This window comes from Pyricularia oryzae, chromosome 1 (genome assembly GCF_000002495.2).
Source record: "Pyricularia oryzae 70-15 chromosome 1, whole genome shotgun sequence".
NCBI lineage: Eukaryota > Fungi > Ascomycota > Sordariomycetes > Magnaporthales > Pyriculariaceae > Pyricularia > Pyricularia oryzae.
The window spans coordinates 2,959,176-2,972,190 of NC_017844.1; the positions used below are offsets into that span (position 1 = coordinate 2,959,176).

Below are 13,015 nucleotides of genomic sequence, written 5' to 3' on the forward strand. Positions count from 1 at the left end.
TTCTGTTCATCTTTATCCGTCGGAAACATCCATTCAAACAGGCGCTGCAACTTTCATTTGTTTTGTTTTCTTCATCATGTTTTGTTCATTTAAAAAAAATATTAGTTAACTACAGATTATCATACCAATAATCAGCATTAGCAGGCTATTTTGATCTTTCCGTTTGCTCGCCCCATTATTTGGAACCCGTCATGAGGTTTGAAGCTTTAGTTTTCTTTTCATTAAAAGCGCCACATGGGATAGCATCATGGCCTCCCAAGAGCATCTCGCCTCAGATCTTTCCCCGTTGTTTTTTTAAGACCAGCCTAAAGAAGAGAAGAACAGAGAGAGAGAGAGAGACAAAAAAAATTTACTCCAAGTAGAATGTAGCCTCGGCGCCAGTAGACGGCGCGACAGAGACAGCAGCACCGTTACCGCCCGACACAAGATAGCTCCCGGCCTGGGCGGCAGACTCGAACGAAACCCCAGTCGCGTCCGAAAGTCCAGCCACGCGACGGAACGAGGCGCTGCTGCGCGCTCCGGCATCGCTGGTGTTGCTGAGAGTCGCCAGACTGACCGAGCCGTTGGCCGCCGAGAGGTACTTGCCAGGCTGCGCCGTGCTCTCGAAGCTGATGGTGCCGGAGCCACCCAGGCCAGGCTCCACAATCTTGAACTGCGTGTTCTGGACGGGCGCGTCCTTGACGCTCTGGACTGCGTTGTTGGCGATGCCCACGTAGAGGGTCTGGTCGGCCGAAGAGCGGAGGCGAACCGGGTGGGGTCCGTCGGGGATCGGGATTCCAAAGTCGGGGGTACCGTCGGAGCGCCAGTAGAGCTTCTGCACGCGGGTCATGCGGTCAGGGTTGTCCAGGGCTGTGTTTCTCATGTCAGTGGCTTGTTCAAGTGTTTTGCGAATGCAAAGGGGCAAAAAAAAAAGGGAACCAAAACTCACGCTCGCCACGAATGTCCTTGTACTGCCTGGCATGGTAGACGAGCACATCGCTTTGGTTGTCATCCGAGACGGTAAAGGCCGAGTGGCCAGGGCCAAACTGCGATGTGGCAGTGTTGCTGACGAAAACCGGGTCCTTGGACTTGCTCCAGCTGGCCGGGTTCATCAGATCGGCGTTCTGGTCGGCAGTCAACAGACCCATGCAGTAGTTGGCGTCGGTTGCCGCAGCCGAGTACGTCACAAAGACCTTGCCGTTCCTGACCATGCCCCACGAACCCTCGTTGACGTTGTGGCCGATGCGCTCCCAGGGCTGGTCCGGGCGGCTGATGACGATGGAGGGCCGCTGGATCGTCCAGGGGTTCGTCATGCGCGCGAGGAACAGAGAGGTGCCGCCACCATTGTCGAACCTAGGGTCGGCTTGGGCCCAGCTGAGGTAGCGGACGCCATTGACCTCGAACGTGGTAGCATCGAGGGAGAAGGTGTCAAAGTCGGTGGTGATGAAGCCCTTCTCGGCCCAGCTGGCAGCCATGGGGTCGTCGGAGCCCGTGCCCTCGAGGACAAAGGGACGGACGTCGAAGGGAGCAGTGCGACCCAGAGCAAAGTAGATGTACCACTTGTCGCCAATTTTGTGGAGCTATTTTGATCTTGTCAGTACCATGAATGAATACATACATACTACTCGAGTGTTTGCGGCAATGTCACATACCTCAGGGGCCCAGACGTAACCAACTCCAGCTTTCGACTGTGAGCGAGCCCAGATTAACCTCTCCTCGGCCGTGCTGAGGCCTTGGATACTGTCGGCCTGGCGCATCACCACACGGTCATACTCGGGAACGGTGGCGATAAAGTAGTAGCGTCCATTGGTGTGCTTGAGGATCTGGGGATCGGCGCGCTGCTTCACCAGCGTGTTGTTGTAGCTCACAGGGGGGGAGCGGACCGAGAGAGAGGGTTCCGGCGCCTGGGCCTGTGCCAACGTCGGGAGGACGACGGCGACAGCCACTGAGGCGAATCTCAACACGGCCTTGAGTGAGAGCATCTTGAATTTCGTCGACGGCTGGCCGGTCAAGACGATCAAGGGAGCATGTCGGCTGTAGATCCTCAGATGATTAGCCCCGGGGGGGAGAAGGCAGAAGTTATATGTTATTTAGCATTGGGGGCCGGTTGGCATTAGCGCACGTGCTTTTGGCATAAAACGAAACGTTTAGGGGGTGATGAACGGCGTTGCCCTGTCTGACATCAGTCAGTCGACGGCCCCATTCTGCAAGGCATCCTCGCGCTTCCCCCCCTGGATTGAAGCGCGGTGAACCGTGAAAGGACCTGGGCTGAAGTACCGGTGGATACTTGGCACGCGGGGAAGTACCGAGCTAGTTGGTTCTGGTGAAGGACGAAAGCCGACAGTGACGTTATTTTTTCGATACTCCGGAGATTTATTTTCCTATGCGCACCACTCAGAGGCCGCGATTCAATTTCGCAATACCACGAGCAACAACATCACTTGCCTTTTGCGGGAGCACCACTCATGCCGAAGTGGGCAGCCGACATCTTGTGATCTTGCGTCGCTTGCGCTTGTTCCTGGATTCCTCAGGAAACAGCGCGTGGCAAACAGTTACAGCGTAGCAGCCGAGCAAGGGGCGCGTATTGTGTACAGTACGCCAAAGCGGAACCCCCGCGAGCTTTTTTTTTTTTTTTTTTTTTTTCGGTCGAACCCGTGGTTTCCGCCAATCTGGTGGCGGTATTTCCCAGCCATGGGCAGCTGTTCGCTGGTCACCTTGGGTTCACCCATCGTCATCCACATTTTCTTTGCACAAAAAGCCGCGAGTCGTGACTGTAGTCGAGCGTTGTATCGTCTCGGCTATGATGATCCGTATTATTTTGGTCCACCTTGGCGCGCGGGTTCAAATGCCCGACATGAATGAGAAAATCATCCGTTGAATGCGGGGAATTATTTTCAAAGGGCTCCCGGTCGAAGGCATAAAGCGAGAGAAAAAGAAAGGCCCGGCTGTGTGTGTGTTCGTGTGTCAAGGGCAAAGGAAACACTTGGTGATGCAAGGGGATTTGAGTTGGTGAAGATTGTTGCCGCAAATAACCTTGGAGGTTCCGCTTCACCCTGTTACCACCTGCTAATTTTGGTGCTGCCAGGGCTTTGTTTGTTTGACCTCTTACGTGGGTAGTCCAGCCTGGAGGTTTTTGGCGGGTTAAACCCCCACAAACTCCACTTTAACGTGGACCTGAAGTCCTGAACCAAGACGCGCTGATCGAGGCGTGTTTTTTTGTACCATCTGGGCGCCTTGCGCCTATGGAAATACTGTAGCTCTCAGTCTAGCACAAAACGTAACAGGTCCCATGCCGTGGAGTCGTACTATAGTACACGATATTAATTGGGTAGCAATTCGATGGATCTCACTCAATATTTTTCCTCAGTATCCAAGCGCAGAGTCTCATTTCCTGGCACGTGGTGGTCTTTGCCGATATTACAACCTAGAACTAGAACTAAACAATAAACAAGTGGTAATACGTAAGATATATCACACTCAAATCCATTTTCTGGGTCATTGCATAGGGAGTTTTCTACAACGTAGTATGCGCATTCAGAATAAAGAAAGAAAATCGTTTGACGCTCTCAACGTTTCAAATGGGCCAAATTTGGCACGATCAAAGGCGCAGCGCGGCAGGGGCAACCTTCTCTAGCAAACAACCAACCTAAATCGCCCCGCTTCATCTCCGTAGGGCAGGATAGGGTGGACCTTGAGCGTCTCAATCTGTTCCGGATTGCCGCCTCAGAAGGGGCAGATTTTGTCTTTGTCATCCCTGACTTATTCTTTTGCTATCATCGGTCCATCTTTGGTTCCAGGTAGGGATTTCGACAACGGTAGGCAGTTCAGACGAATCTCTGTCATCTTTACAACTGTAGATCACAGGACGGCGCGGGGATTCAACCAGATTTTGTACAGAGTATTTTTATGTGATGCGCGCGTTGGAAATGGCAAAGCCATAATTATTAGGCTCGGAACTAAAATTTTATTTTTCTCGGCTTAATGATTAAGCGTAACACAACGGCACGGCAATCCTGTGGTCTTGTGGATTGCAATGTTTCCTTCATCCAACTCGTCAACAAGTCACCAAAACCAGACTCAACATATTACAAACCCCACGGGTTGGACTTTTTAGTCCCGGGGCCGTCGCTAAAAGGTATTATTTAACAGTAAACGGGCCTTTGAGAGAGAAAAAACTCGCCCAACAGCTGCTTGACTAAACCAAACAGGCCAGGCCCATGGCCACAAATGAAATCAACGCCGCAAAATTGGACATTTGAATGCCTCCAGATGCAGCGCCCTCATCAGGATAGTTTGGATTGTATGGGTCTCCGTTGTCGTTGCCATTACCGTTTCCGTTGCCGTTGCCGTCACCTTTCCTGGGGAATACGGCGTTTCCGTTGCCGCCAGGATATTCGGATCCGGGGGAGGCAATAAACGTCATTGGGACGCTGTCCTGGCGCGAGACCTGAAGAACCCGTGGTTAGTCGGCGATTCAATTGTCCCCATATAATCTCTCTCTTCCTGTCTCTGTCTGATACGTTTGATCTTAAGTATTCTCAAGAAGCGCAACTTACATATATGTAATTTGCCGCAGCCGGCGCGCCCAGGTTTGTTTCGCGCACAAAGTTCTCAATGTCAAAGTTGGCACGGTTGTTTGGGTTGAAGCTTGAAGGGACCTGGAATCCGGGCGGCTGCTGCCAGATGTAGAAGAAGTAACGGTGCGCCGACGAAGATGGCGGCGGACCGGGAGCCGCATAGGGCACCGTCGCCGGCGTCGAGTTGGTCAAGGACCTCTGGCCAGAGATCCTGCCGCTCCCACCCCCCAGCGTCTGCGTTATGCCCGACGCCAACCAGTGCAGGATTGACCGCCGTATCGGGTTATCTGGGGACGGCGCATCCGGGTCGATCATGATGACGACGTACTGCCCGGTGTAGTCTGCGAGTGACCGGAACTTGGTCGGGTCCACGGCCAGCTGGGGCTGGTTCCGGGCGACTAAGTTTGTGTTTTTTTTTTAGTCTCGATATTGAGTTGCAATGGTTCATGCTTTACAATGCGCGATAAATGCCTGGATTCGGTGGATAAAAAAAAAGGAGGGGGACAACTACTTACCATTGCCGCCAAACATGGTACCGGGATCAACGACGGTGGTGTTTCCATTGAAGGTGTAGGCAACAGTCAACACCGTGTCGTTGTTGACGCTTGGAAAGTTGAACTCGCTGGGTGGCATGTTTGCCACTACCGGCGTCATCGCCGCAGCGAAGGCTATGCAGCCTAGAGCCCTCATGGTTGTTTTGTTTTGTTGTTGTTCCCTATACGCTGAAGTGCTCCTGTTTGGTCTCGATGAGCTTTTGCAAACGGCGGTCAAAGTCACATACCCGAAAATGGGGAGCGGAGACGACTTGAGCGTTTATAACGTTGGGACTTCGGAACGTGGAAAGTGCCGCGAAGTATATCGCCACTCGGGCCACGAGCTTTGTACAGATGATTTTCAAGCCGAGCTGTCATGCTTTCTTTTGCATCCGTGCATTGCTGCAATCAAGCCCTTCGCATCACTGCCGTCCTTTTTTTTCGATTTGTCTTACCCCATGAAACTGCATATGTGCCAGGCTTTGTGTGTAGCTCGGGCCCATTGGTCCGTCTGTACCGAAAATCTGTACACAAAGTCATGGAATCGAGCCGTTTATCGGCTATACTTGAGACTATTTATCAACCTGGAAAAAGTGCCTCGTGCAAGGTACATACGAAGTCTGGCTTGTCTGGTAAGTAGGATTTTGATTGCCCCGATGACACACCTTGACAAATCCCGGAAAAACGCAGAAACACGTCTGAACTTGCTGATCCTGTTGGGTAGTTTCGGCTGGTTTGAAAGGTTCGTGCGTGCCCGCGGATAACAGCCTGCTTACTTGGGACCAGGTTCACGATCCAATTGACCTTTCGGTTCAGCTTTTTTTTTTCTTTTTTTTTGGCCGAGTTCGGGGATACATGGCTAGGCACCTACCCAAGTAGGTAAGGTAGATCTGAGTATATGTGCTTTCCACATTCGGCTATTTCGATGCCCACTCGTTCAACGCATGGAACACTGGAACTTCTCGCTCACTTCCCACTGGATAAAATGAACCCCCAACAAAGTCAATGACGCCTTTCATCTGTACACTCAAGCTACAAGCTACAGATGCGGGGAAAGCTACCATCCCTGCTTGCCTGTTCTGGGTAAGGTAGCTTGAAGCTCCAGAACAGCTCAGGAACGAGGCAGAGGCAATGCAATCCATCACTCAACGGGTTCCTTGGATCGTGCATGCAGATGTGTCGAAATAAAGATAGCAGCCGGATCAAGTACAAATACTTTTCAAGCGTACCTTCGCGGTCTGTGAATCTCCGGAGAGACCAACATCTTGAGCACATAGTTTGCGACTATGACTTGTTTCGGCAGCTCCTCATGGTCGACTATCCATTGCTATTTCAAGGTACAGAAAATCCGAAGCTAGGATGTCCCACCAGTACGAGACATGATCGATATACTGTCATTTCGTCTTTGCTATGAAAGCATCAATGTGATTTGCGGCAGGACTAACTGTCGCGTTTCGAGAAGGCCGTCGAGACCGGGCGGACTTGGCAGCTTGGAGACAGTGACAAAAATCCGCCTTCAACCACGGAGATGCTATCCTAGCCCAGCTGAAGATATAAGACATCTTGAAGACACGCCACTGGTAAAGAGATGACGGAGACGGGACGGAGCGAATCGAGCCAAAATAGGGCCGCCCCTATGGACAGGAGTCTCGCGCTTGAGCATACCATAGGAAAACGTTACTCCCATGGTGCCTAGGCTTGCTTCGCTCGCTACGCGCTCCTCCGCACGGCTGAATGAAGCACCGGCAAGTTGGTGCAAAAGAGGACTAAATTTACTGCTGGCTCAAGCCTATGTAGCAGCTCAAGATACGATGTTGCCACAGCAAGCAGTTGAAGGCCTCCATACTATATGTCTTGCCAATAGCCTCTCAAATTGCAGGACTCTGTGTAACCCCGAAATTCGCCATGCTATTTGCCCACAAAGCATCGATAACTACCAGAGAATGGCGCAGCAAATCACATTCACAAGCCCCACCGCGGCCGTCCACGAGAGCGACACCATCCAGCTCTTTGAGCAGGCCATCGACAGCAACGTCCGTGAGGCCCTTGACGACCCGAACACGCGAAAGTAGGCAGCCCGCGGACCTAACAACCAAACTGTGAACAACCTCTTTGTTGCTGCGTGTCTCGTTGACCTCCCGAAAACTGTATTGGTTTTGCGACGAATGTTTATTACACTCGACTGCAAATATCTGAATCATCTTCAGCACTCCAATGGTCAACCTCGGCTAGTACAGCCGCTTGGAATACCATAACCGAAGCGAAATTTCTACTGCTCTCAAGTTAATAATCACCTCATTCCCCTCCTCCCTTTGGAGTATCATGCCCAGAAACCGACGTCGCAGCCGAGCGAGCGACCGCGCTCATCTTGGCCTCGGCCTCGGCCTCGGCTTCCTTCATCCTCCTATCACGGATCCGTATGATGACAACCCACAGGATCGCAATTAGTCCCATGCCGCCAACGACCGCTGATACTGCAATGGCGACGGGCTGGTTCGGGCCCGTGTTGCTGTAGCTGGGGCCGTTTTGCGAGTACGTCGCCTTGGCTACCGCGTACTCGCGGGGTGATAGCAGGTGCGCAAAAGGCGCGAGTGGGCGCAGATCGCGGAGGCTGAAAGCTGGCATGTTTTCTCTTTCTTGTTTTTGTCTGCTGGTTTTGTTTTGAGGATGATTATTCTCCGAGTTGCAAGTCACCTGGGATCTGAGCTGCCGGTGGAGTCGAGGGTACAAGTTCAAGGGGTGCAAGATATGATTGTAGGTCCTCAGATCTCGTGTAAATCAGGAAGTGGACATCACACAGGTTAAAAGTGCCAGCGCCTCCCATCTGTAGACGAGGTGATGTGACTTATTCATTTTCTTTGTCTTTGTCTGGACGAACCAAGGCACGGGGATGTTCTAGGCCGGACTTTTTGTTCTTTGTCACTGATGAGATTCACTGGTCTGCAAACGGTAAATCACTCAGGCATATCGCCAAACCAACGTTGCAAGGCATAGAAAATGAGTTGTGGCAGGTAAAAAATGAAAGAAGAAGAGAAATCTCGCAAGAGATCATTGTTTAGGTATGTGCACGTGTTTTGAATGAGACTAATGTTATAACGAAAAAAAATTGAGCCAGTTGTTTCTCGTACCTCAAATCTTGAAGAGAAACTGAACAAAGACCGGGCTGCTCGCCATTGAAGAATATCTCTTCTTTTCTCTAGCCGTAACACGTAAATCATACAGCATGAAACAGCAAACCGATGTCGGTACTGTTATATTAGGATTAAGTATGTAATAGAATGAAGCGCCTCCAGGGTGAATCGAGAATGTAGTAAAAGGGCGTGCTGTTAATTGTTTTTTTGTCCTTGTCAAGATTTGAAATGTAGTTTGGCTCGGTCATGTTTACCGGGCTGTATTGGTTGCATTCCAGCTCGGGTACTTTTGCGACCACCACTGACCATCATCGGGTTGCCTTGTCGACGAAGGCGCGCTGTCAGTTGTTGCAGGAGAGGACTCGGCAGTGGCCGTCGTTGTGGAACTGCTTTTATCAGCCGAGGTCGAAGTCGGGTCTGGGCTTGCACTCGTAGTCTGAGACGAGCTGGCGGCGGTTGAGCTTGCCGCGACTTGTGTAGTGGTAGACACCTCGACCACACTCTCCGTGACGGTGACAGTAGAGAGAGAAACGATGGTATGAGTGACCACTACTGTGTTTGCAGGAACAATGCTCGTCACGGTCGTGGGAGGCATTGTCTTTTCAACCGTCACGGTAACACCGGGCGGGGCCTGGTTTCCGTCTCCCGGGCCAGGACGGCCAGGGGAGTTCCCATTGCCGGATCCGGGGCTTGGAGTCGGGAGTGAACCGTCGATGGGAACCACCGTGTATGTGACTTTAGGGTCCCTAGGCCCCAAAGCCTGACCTTGGCCTTGATCTTGAGGCTGCGAGTTGAGGGGCAACCCAGGGCAGAGTGTGCCAAAATCTAGCAAAGCCAAAAGCAATGAAACTGGAAGGTTTCTGAAATGCATCTTGTGGAACTGCCCCAAGATTTGTAAATTGGTAGGGAGAGTAGTGTCTCGGGAGATGACAGGTGGATGTCGACGGCTAGGACTGGAAGGTAGGCCTTGCTAGTAGAGACTGAACGAACCGGAATGAGAGTTGCAAAAGAAACCCAAAGACAATGCAAGCACCTACCTTGCCGACTTTTTACAGAAAGCCAGCGCCTCTTATCTTGCGACATTTTGTAATTCTGGAGGCTGGAAATCCATCTACATTTCTTGGTCAGATACCTTGGTGACCAAGTAGATTTTGGTAGGTGTGAATCTGCAAGCCTGTTTGCCCCTAAATTGGGGAATTACTGGAGGTTGGAGTTGAAAAGTGGGGCTTGCTACACTAGTGCTGCGGGCCACCGCTTCTCGCGGTTTCAATTGGCCCGAACTCCAGCCATCATCTTTTTTAATTCTTATACCCAAGACGGAAACAAATTAGTCTAGGTCTAGAATGAAACAGTGCCATCAAGCAGGCACTTTAAGCAAAGTCGATTACGCCTGTGCAGCCAAACCACTGCCAATGAAGCGGGCTGTAAGGCTGCAAGGCAACCTATCCACATGTCTAAATTTTTGATTACCATTGCGGGTGCCAATGCAGCACCTAAGCTTATTTGACTGCAAATGACTAACTGCTCCTCTTCTCTACGGATAACTTCTATTGGCGTGATTGCTCTGACTGAAGCTTGTATAGCCCACATGCATACCTAGCACTCAGCTCAAAGCCTTGCCTCATAACTTTTCGAGAAGCATGGTCTACATTGTGTGTGTGTGTGTGTGTGTGTGTGTTTTCTTTTTCTTTTTTCTTTTTCTCTCTCTCTCTCTCTTCTCACTGCACTTGGTAATTACCCAGAACCTTATTGCAGTCCATGATCGACGATTTTGCAGATCAAATGCTTTGGATCCGATCGAAACCATTAAATCCCGAGAGCATAAATCAGGCTTCCCATGTCGACATGCATCAACACAGCATGCATCCCGGAATTCTCACAAACGTACTTCGTAAGCATTGAAAGGACCGGACTTGCTCCAACAGGTTATTGTTGGGTTTTCATGATTTGCGCCTAGAAATGTGGCGGAGGAGTAAAGTCTGTATCCTTGGCAAACGGTTGCTTGTTACCATCTAGGGCAAGGCACAACATCCACTGTATTATGGAGTCAGGCCGTGGAGGCACCTAGTCCAGTACCAATCAGACTGTCGCGTACAGTGCAAGCTACAATTCGATTCCACCAAATCGGTCCACACATGACACCCTGAATGAATGTACCGGCGAGGGTTGTCCTTGTTTTTTATTTTTATTTTGAGCGAATCGAAATTTCGTACTACGTAGTCCGGGGGACAAAAATATGTGAAATACCTGATAAAAGTGCTATTACCAGGCACAAGGACGAGGTAGGTACCTGGTGGGGTCTTTGAATTTCCTTTGCGTGTAGGTGCAGGGTAAATTCGAGTATTTCTCCATTTTAGGCCATTCATTCACATTCATTCAGGTGGTCATGTGTACAAAGTACGTGTAGAGTAGTGGGGATGACGTGGATTGCCCCAAATGCGCCTTGCGCCTGAGCCGACTGCGGACAACTCAGCCACTGGTCGCTCGTCACTATCCGTCGTGATGCTACCGCCGTCGTCCACTCACGCACATCGAATTGCGCGTGCGCGTGACCGATGAAATCGATTTGAACGATCCAAGAAAAGAATTTGCCCCTTAGCTGCTCATTATCGCCGTCTAATCCGTATTGTCAAAATGTACAAGCTGTATTTCTTCGCTCGCTTTGGGCATTTGTACTTGGATATCCTTGTCCTTAGGTGATCAGCCGCCAGCGCAGCTTCTTTCTACCCCACCAACAGCACCAACATTGTTGTTCGCTGCTGCCCGCTATAAATCCAGCCTTACCAGCTGCTGTTAGGCTTCGTCGCAACTTGACGCAATTTAAGCCCTAAATAGTATTGTTAATCGCCAGCCTCAGTCTGTTGCTGTGCCAGTGTCGCCAAAGCGACGGACAGCAAACATAATCACCAGTCATGTCTTATCAAGGTTACCCCCCGTATGGTGGCCGTAAGTCAATTCTGCCGCGCATTGATGCACCAGTCATTCGCGGATCTTGTGACAGTAGCTAAACTTGTTTTGAATGGCGCAACAGAACCTCCACCGCCTCTAGGCGCCTACTATGGCCAGCCGCCTCCACAAGGCCAATATCCTCCTCCTGGCCAATATCCTTCCCAGCAATATCATCAACCACCTCCTGGGCAATACCCACCACCACAACACGGCTATCCTCAACAGCAACCTTACGGTCAACCCCCTCAAGGCTACGGGCAACCTCCTCCACAAGGGTACGGCCACCCACCACACCAACAGTCCTTTCCGCCTCCAGGTCCCTATGGACAGCAACCATTACAGCAGTATGGCGCACCGCCGCCTCAACAACAATTTTATCCGCCGACACCACCTTCATTAGGCTACGGCCCGCCACAGTCAATAAATTGGGATCCTAACCCCGATGCGGACGGGCTCCGCAAGGCGATGAAGGGGTTTGGCACCGACGAGAAGGCCCTCATACGCATCCTCTCCAATAAAGACCCGCTGCAGGTCGACGCCATCCGCATCGCATTCCATCGCATGCACAACCGCGACCTAATCAAAGACATCAAATCCGAGACGAGCAGGTACTTTGAGGATGGGCTGGTGGCTCTGGCGCAAGGCCCGCTCCTGCACGACGTTCACCTCCTGCGCAGTGCGCTCTCGGGGCCGGGGACAAAGGAAAAAGTCCTCAACGACGTGTTGCTGGGCAGGTCCAACGCCGACATGCACGCCATCAAGCGCAAATACATGGAGGTGTTCCAGCGGCGGCTCGAGGAAGACGTGCGCGGCGACTTGAGCATGAAAACGGAGCGGCACTTTGACATGGTGATGCAGGCCACGAGGGCGGAGGACTCGGCACCTGTCGACCCCGGCGCGACGCAGCGCGACGTGCAGACCCTGTACGATGCAACCGAGGGCAAGATTGGAGCAGATCAAATCGTGGTATGCAGCATCATGAGCATGAGGAACGATAATCAGATCCGCGACATTGCCGTTCAGTACCAGAATAAATATGGACGCAGCTTGGAGGAGGTGTTTCGCAAGGTAGGTTCAGGGCTCGATGAGTAATGCGTTTCCGCACCCCCTCCCCCATGTGAAACTTGATAACTGACCCGCGAACATAGGAGTTCTCCGGCCACATGGAAGATGCGCTGCAGTTCCAGCTGCGCCACGCATTGGACAAATACATGCACCAAGCAGCGCTACTCGAAGATGCCATGGCCGGCCTCGGCACCAAGGACCATTTGTTGGTCGCACGTGTGGTACGCTCGCACTGGGACCGCCAGAACCTGGCCAACGTCAAAATCGCATACGAGAAGCGGTACGGAACATCTTTGGCAAAGAGGATCAAGGGCGAAACAAGCGGCGACTACCAGCGTCTGATGCTGGCCTGTATCGGCGAAGGCAGTCTGTGATGAGTTGTTGTGGCCGCACGACTGATGGATAAGAAAAATGAGAGCTCATTGTAGAGGGACCAAAATCTGAAAGTTCCCGATAGGAAATCCAGGTTCAGGAGCGCGTGACTGTTTCGTCGATCTTGTCTTCTTACGATTCAAGTTTCAGCTTTAACCATGTTTCTTTTCCGCTAAAGTATTCTGTATAATGGATCTTCAAAGGGGTTAGTACTCAGGGGGCACGGGTTTGCTGAGAAAGTGGGGATGCGAGTATTGTCTAGCGCTTTATCATGGATAGTACTTAATTTTAACGACGACGCTTAGAACGATCTACTAGCGAATAGTGCATGAATGATGGGGGCGCTGGGAGCCCAGAGTTCGCACCAAGAGCGTCTGATTTTGCCTTGTTCAAGACTTTCACAATAATC

The 13,015-nt window shown here is 51.4% G+C and overlaps 6 protein-coding genes across 6 annotated transcripts; 2 read left to right on the forward strand and 4 right to left on the reverse strand.

Moving 5' to 3' along the window:
- Positions 1-64: 64 nt before the first annotated feature.
- MGG_06843 (alpha-N-arabinofuranosidase 2) lies at positions 65-2,622 on the reverse strand. Its single transcript, XM_003709514.1, has 3 exons — positions 1,632-2,622; positions 929-1,559; positions 65-849 (listed from the first exon to the last, which is right to left on the reverse strand). The coding sequence occupies exons 1-3, from the start codon at positions 1,959-1,961 to the stop codon at positions 350-352; spliced, it is 1,461 nt and encodes a 486-aa protein (XP_003709562.1). The 5' UTR covers positions 1,962-2,622; the 3' UTR covers positions 65-349.
- A 1,552-nt stretch (positions 2,623-4,174) lies between these two features.
- On the reverse strand, positions 4,175-5,303 carry MGG_06844 (uncharacterized protein; the record flags this gene model as incomplete). The annotated part of the gene is made up of 3 exons (XM_003709515.1): positions 5,072-5,303; positions 4,536-4,954; positions 4,175-4,426 (listed from the first exon to the last, which is right to left on the reverse strand). The coding sequence occupies exons 1-3, from the start codon at positions 5,244-5,246 to the stop codon at positions 4,175-4,177; spliced, it is 846 nt and encodes a 281-aa protein (XP_003709563.1). The 5' UTR covers positions 5,247-5,303.
- Positions 5,304-7,032: 1,729 nt separating this feature from the next.
- On the forward strand, positions 7,033-7,321 carry MGG_16189 (uncharacterized protein; the record flags this gene model as incomplete). The annotated part of the gene is made up of 2 exons (XM_003709516.1): positions 7,033-7,157; positions 7,297-7,321. The coding sequence occupies 2 exons, from the start codon at positions 7,033-7,035 to the stop codon at positions 7,319-7,321; spliced, it is 150 nt and encodes a 49-aa protein (XP_003709564.1).
- On the reverse strand, positions 7,280-7,829 carry MGG_06845 (uncharacterized protein). Its single transcript, XM_003709517.1, has one exon. It carries the CDS (start codon positions 7,712-7,714, stop codon positions 7,385-7,387), a length of 330 nt encoding a protein of 109 aa, XP_003709565.1. The 5' UTR covers positions 7,715-7,829; the 3' UTR covers positions 7,280-7,384.
- Positions 7,830-8,052: 223 nt separating this feature from the next.
- On the reverse strand, positions 8,053-9,343 carry MGG_06846 (uncharacterized protein). The gene has a single exon (XM_003709518.1). It carries the CDS (start codon positions 9,089-9,091, stop codon positions 8,471-8,473), a length of 621 nt encoding a protein of 206 aa, XP_003709566.1. The 5' UTR covers positions 9,092-9,343; the 3' UTR covers positions 8,053-8,470.
- A 1,453-nt stretch (positions 9,344-10,796) lies between these two features.
- On the forward strand, positions 10,797-12,916 carry MGG_06847 (annexin A7). Its single transcript, XM_003709519.1, has 3 exons — positions 10,797-11,166; positions 11,252-12,237; positions 12,318-12,916. The coding sequence occupies exons 1-3, from the start codon at positions 11,133-11,135 to the stop codon at positions 12,606-12,608; spliced, it is 1,311 nt and encodes a 436-aa protein (XP_003709567.1). The 5' UTR covers positions 10,797-11,132; the 3' UTR covers positions 12,609-12,916.
- Positions 12,917-13,015: the final 99 nt, after the last annotated feature.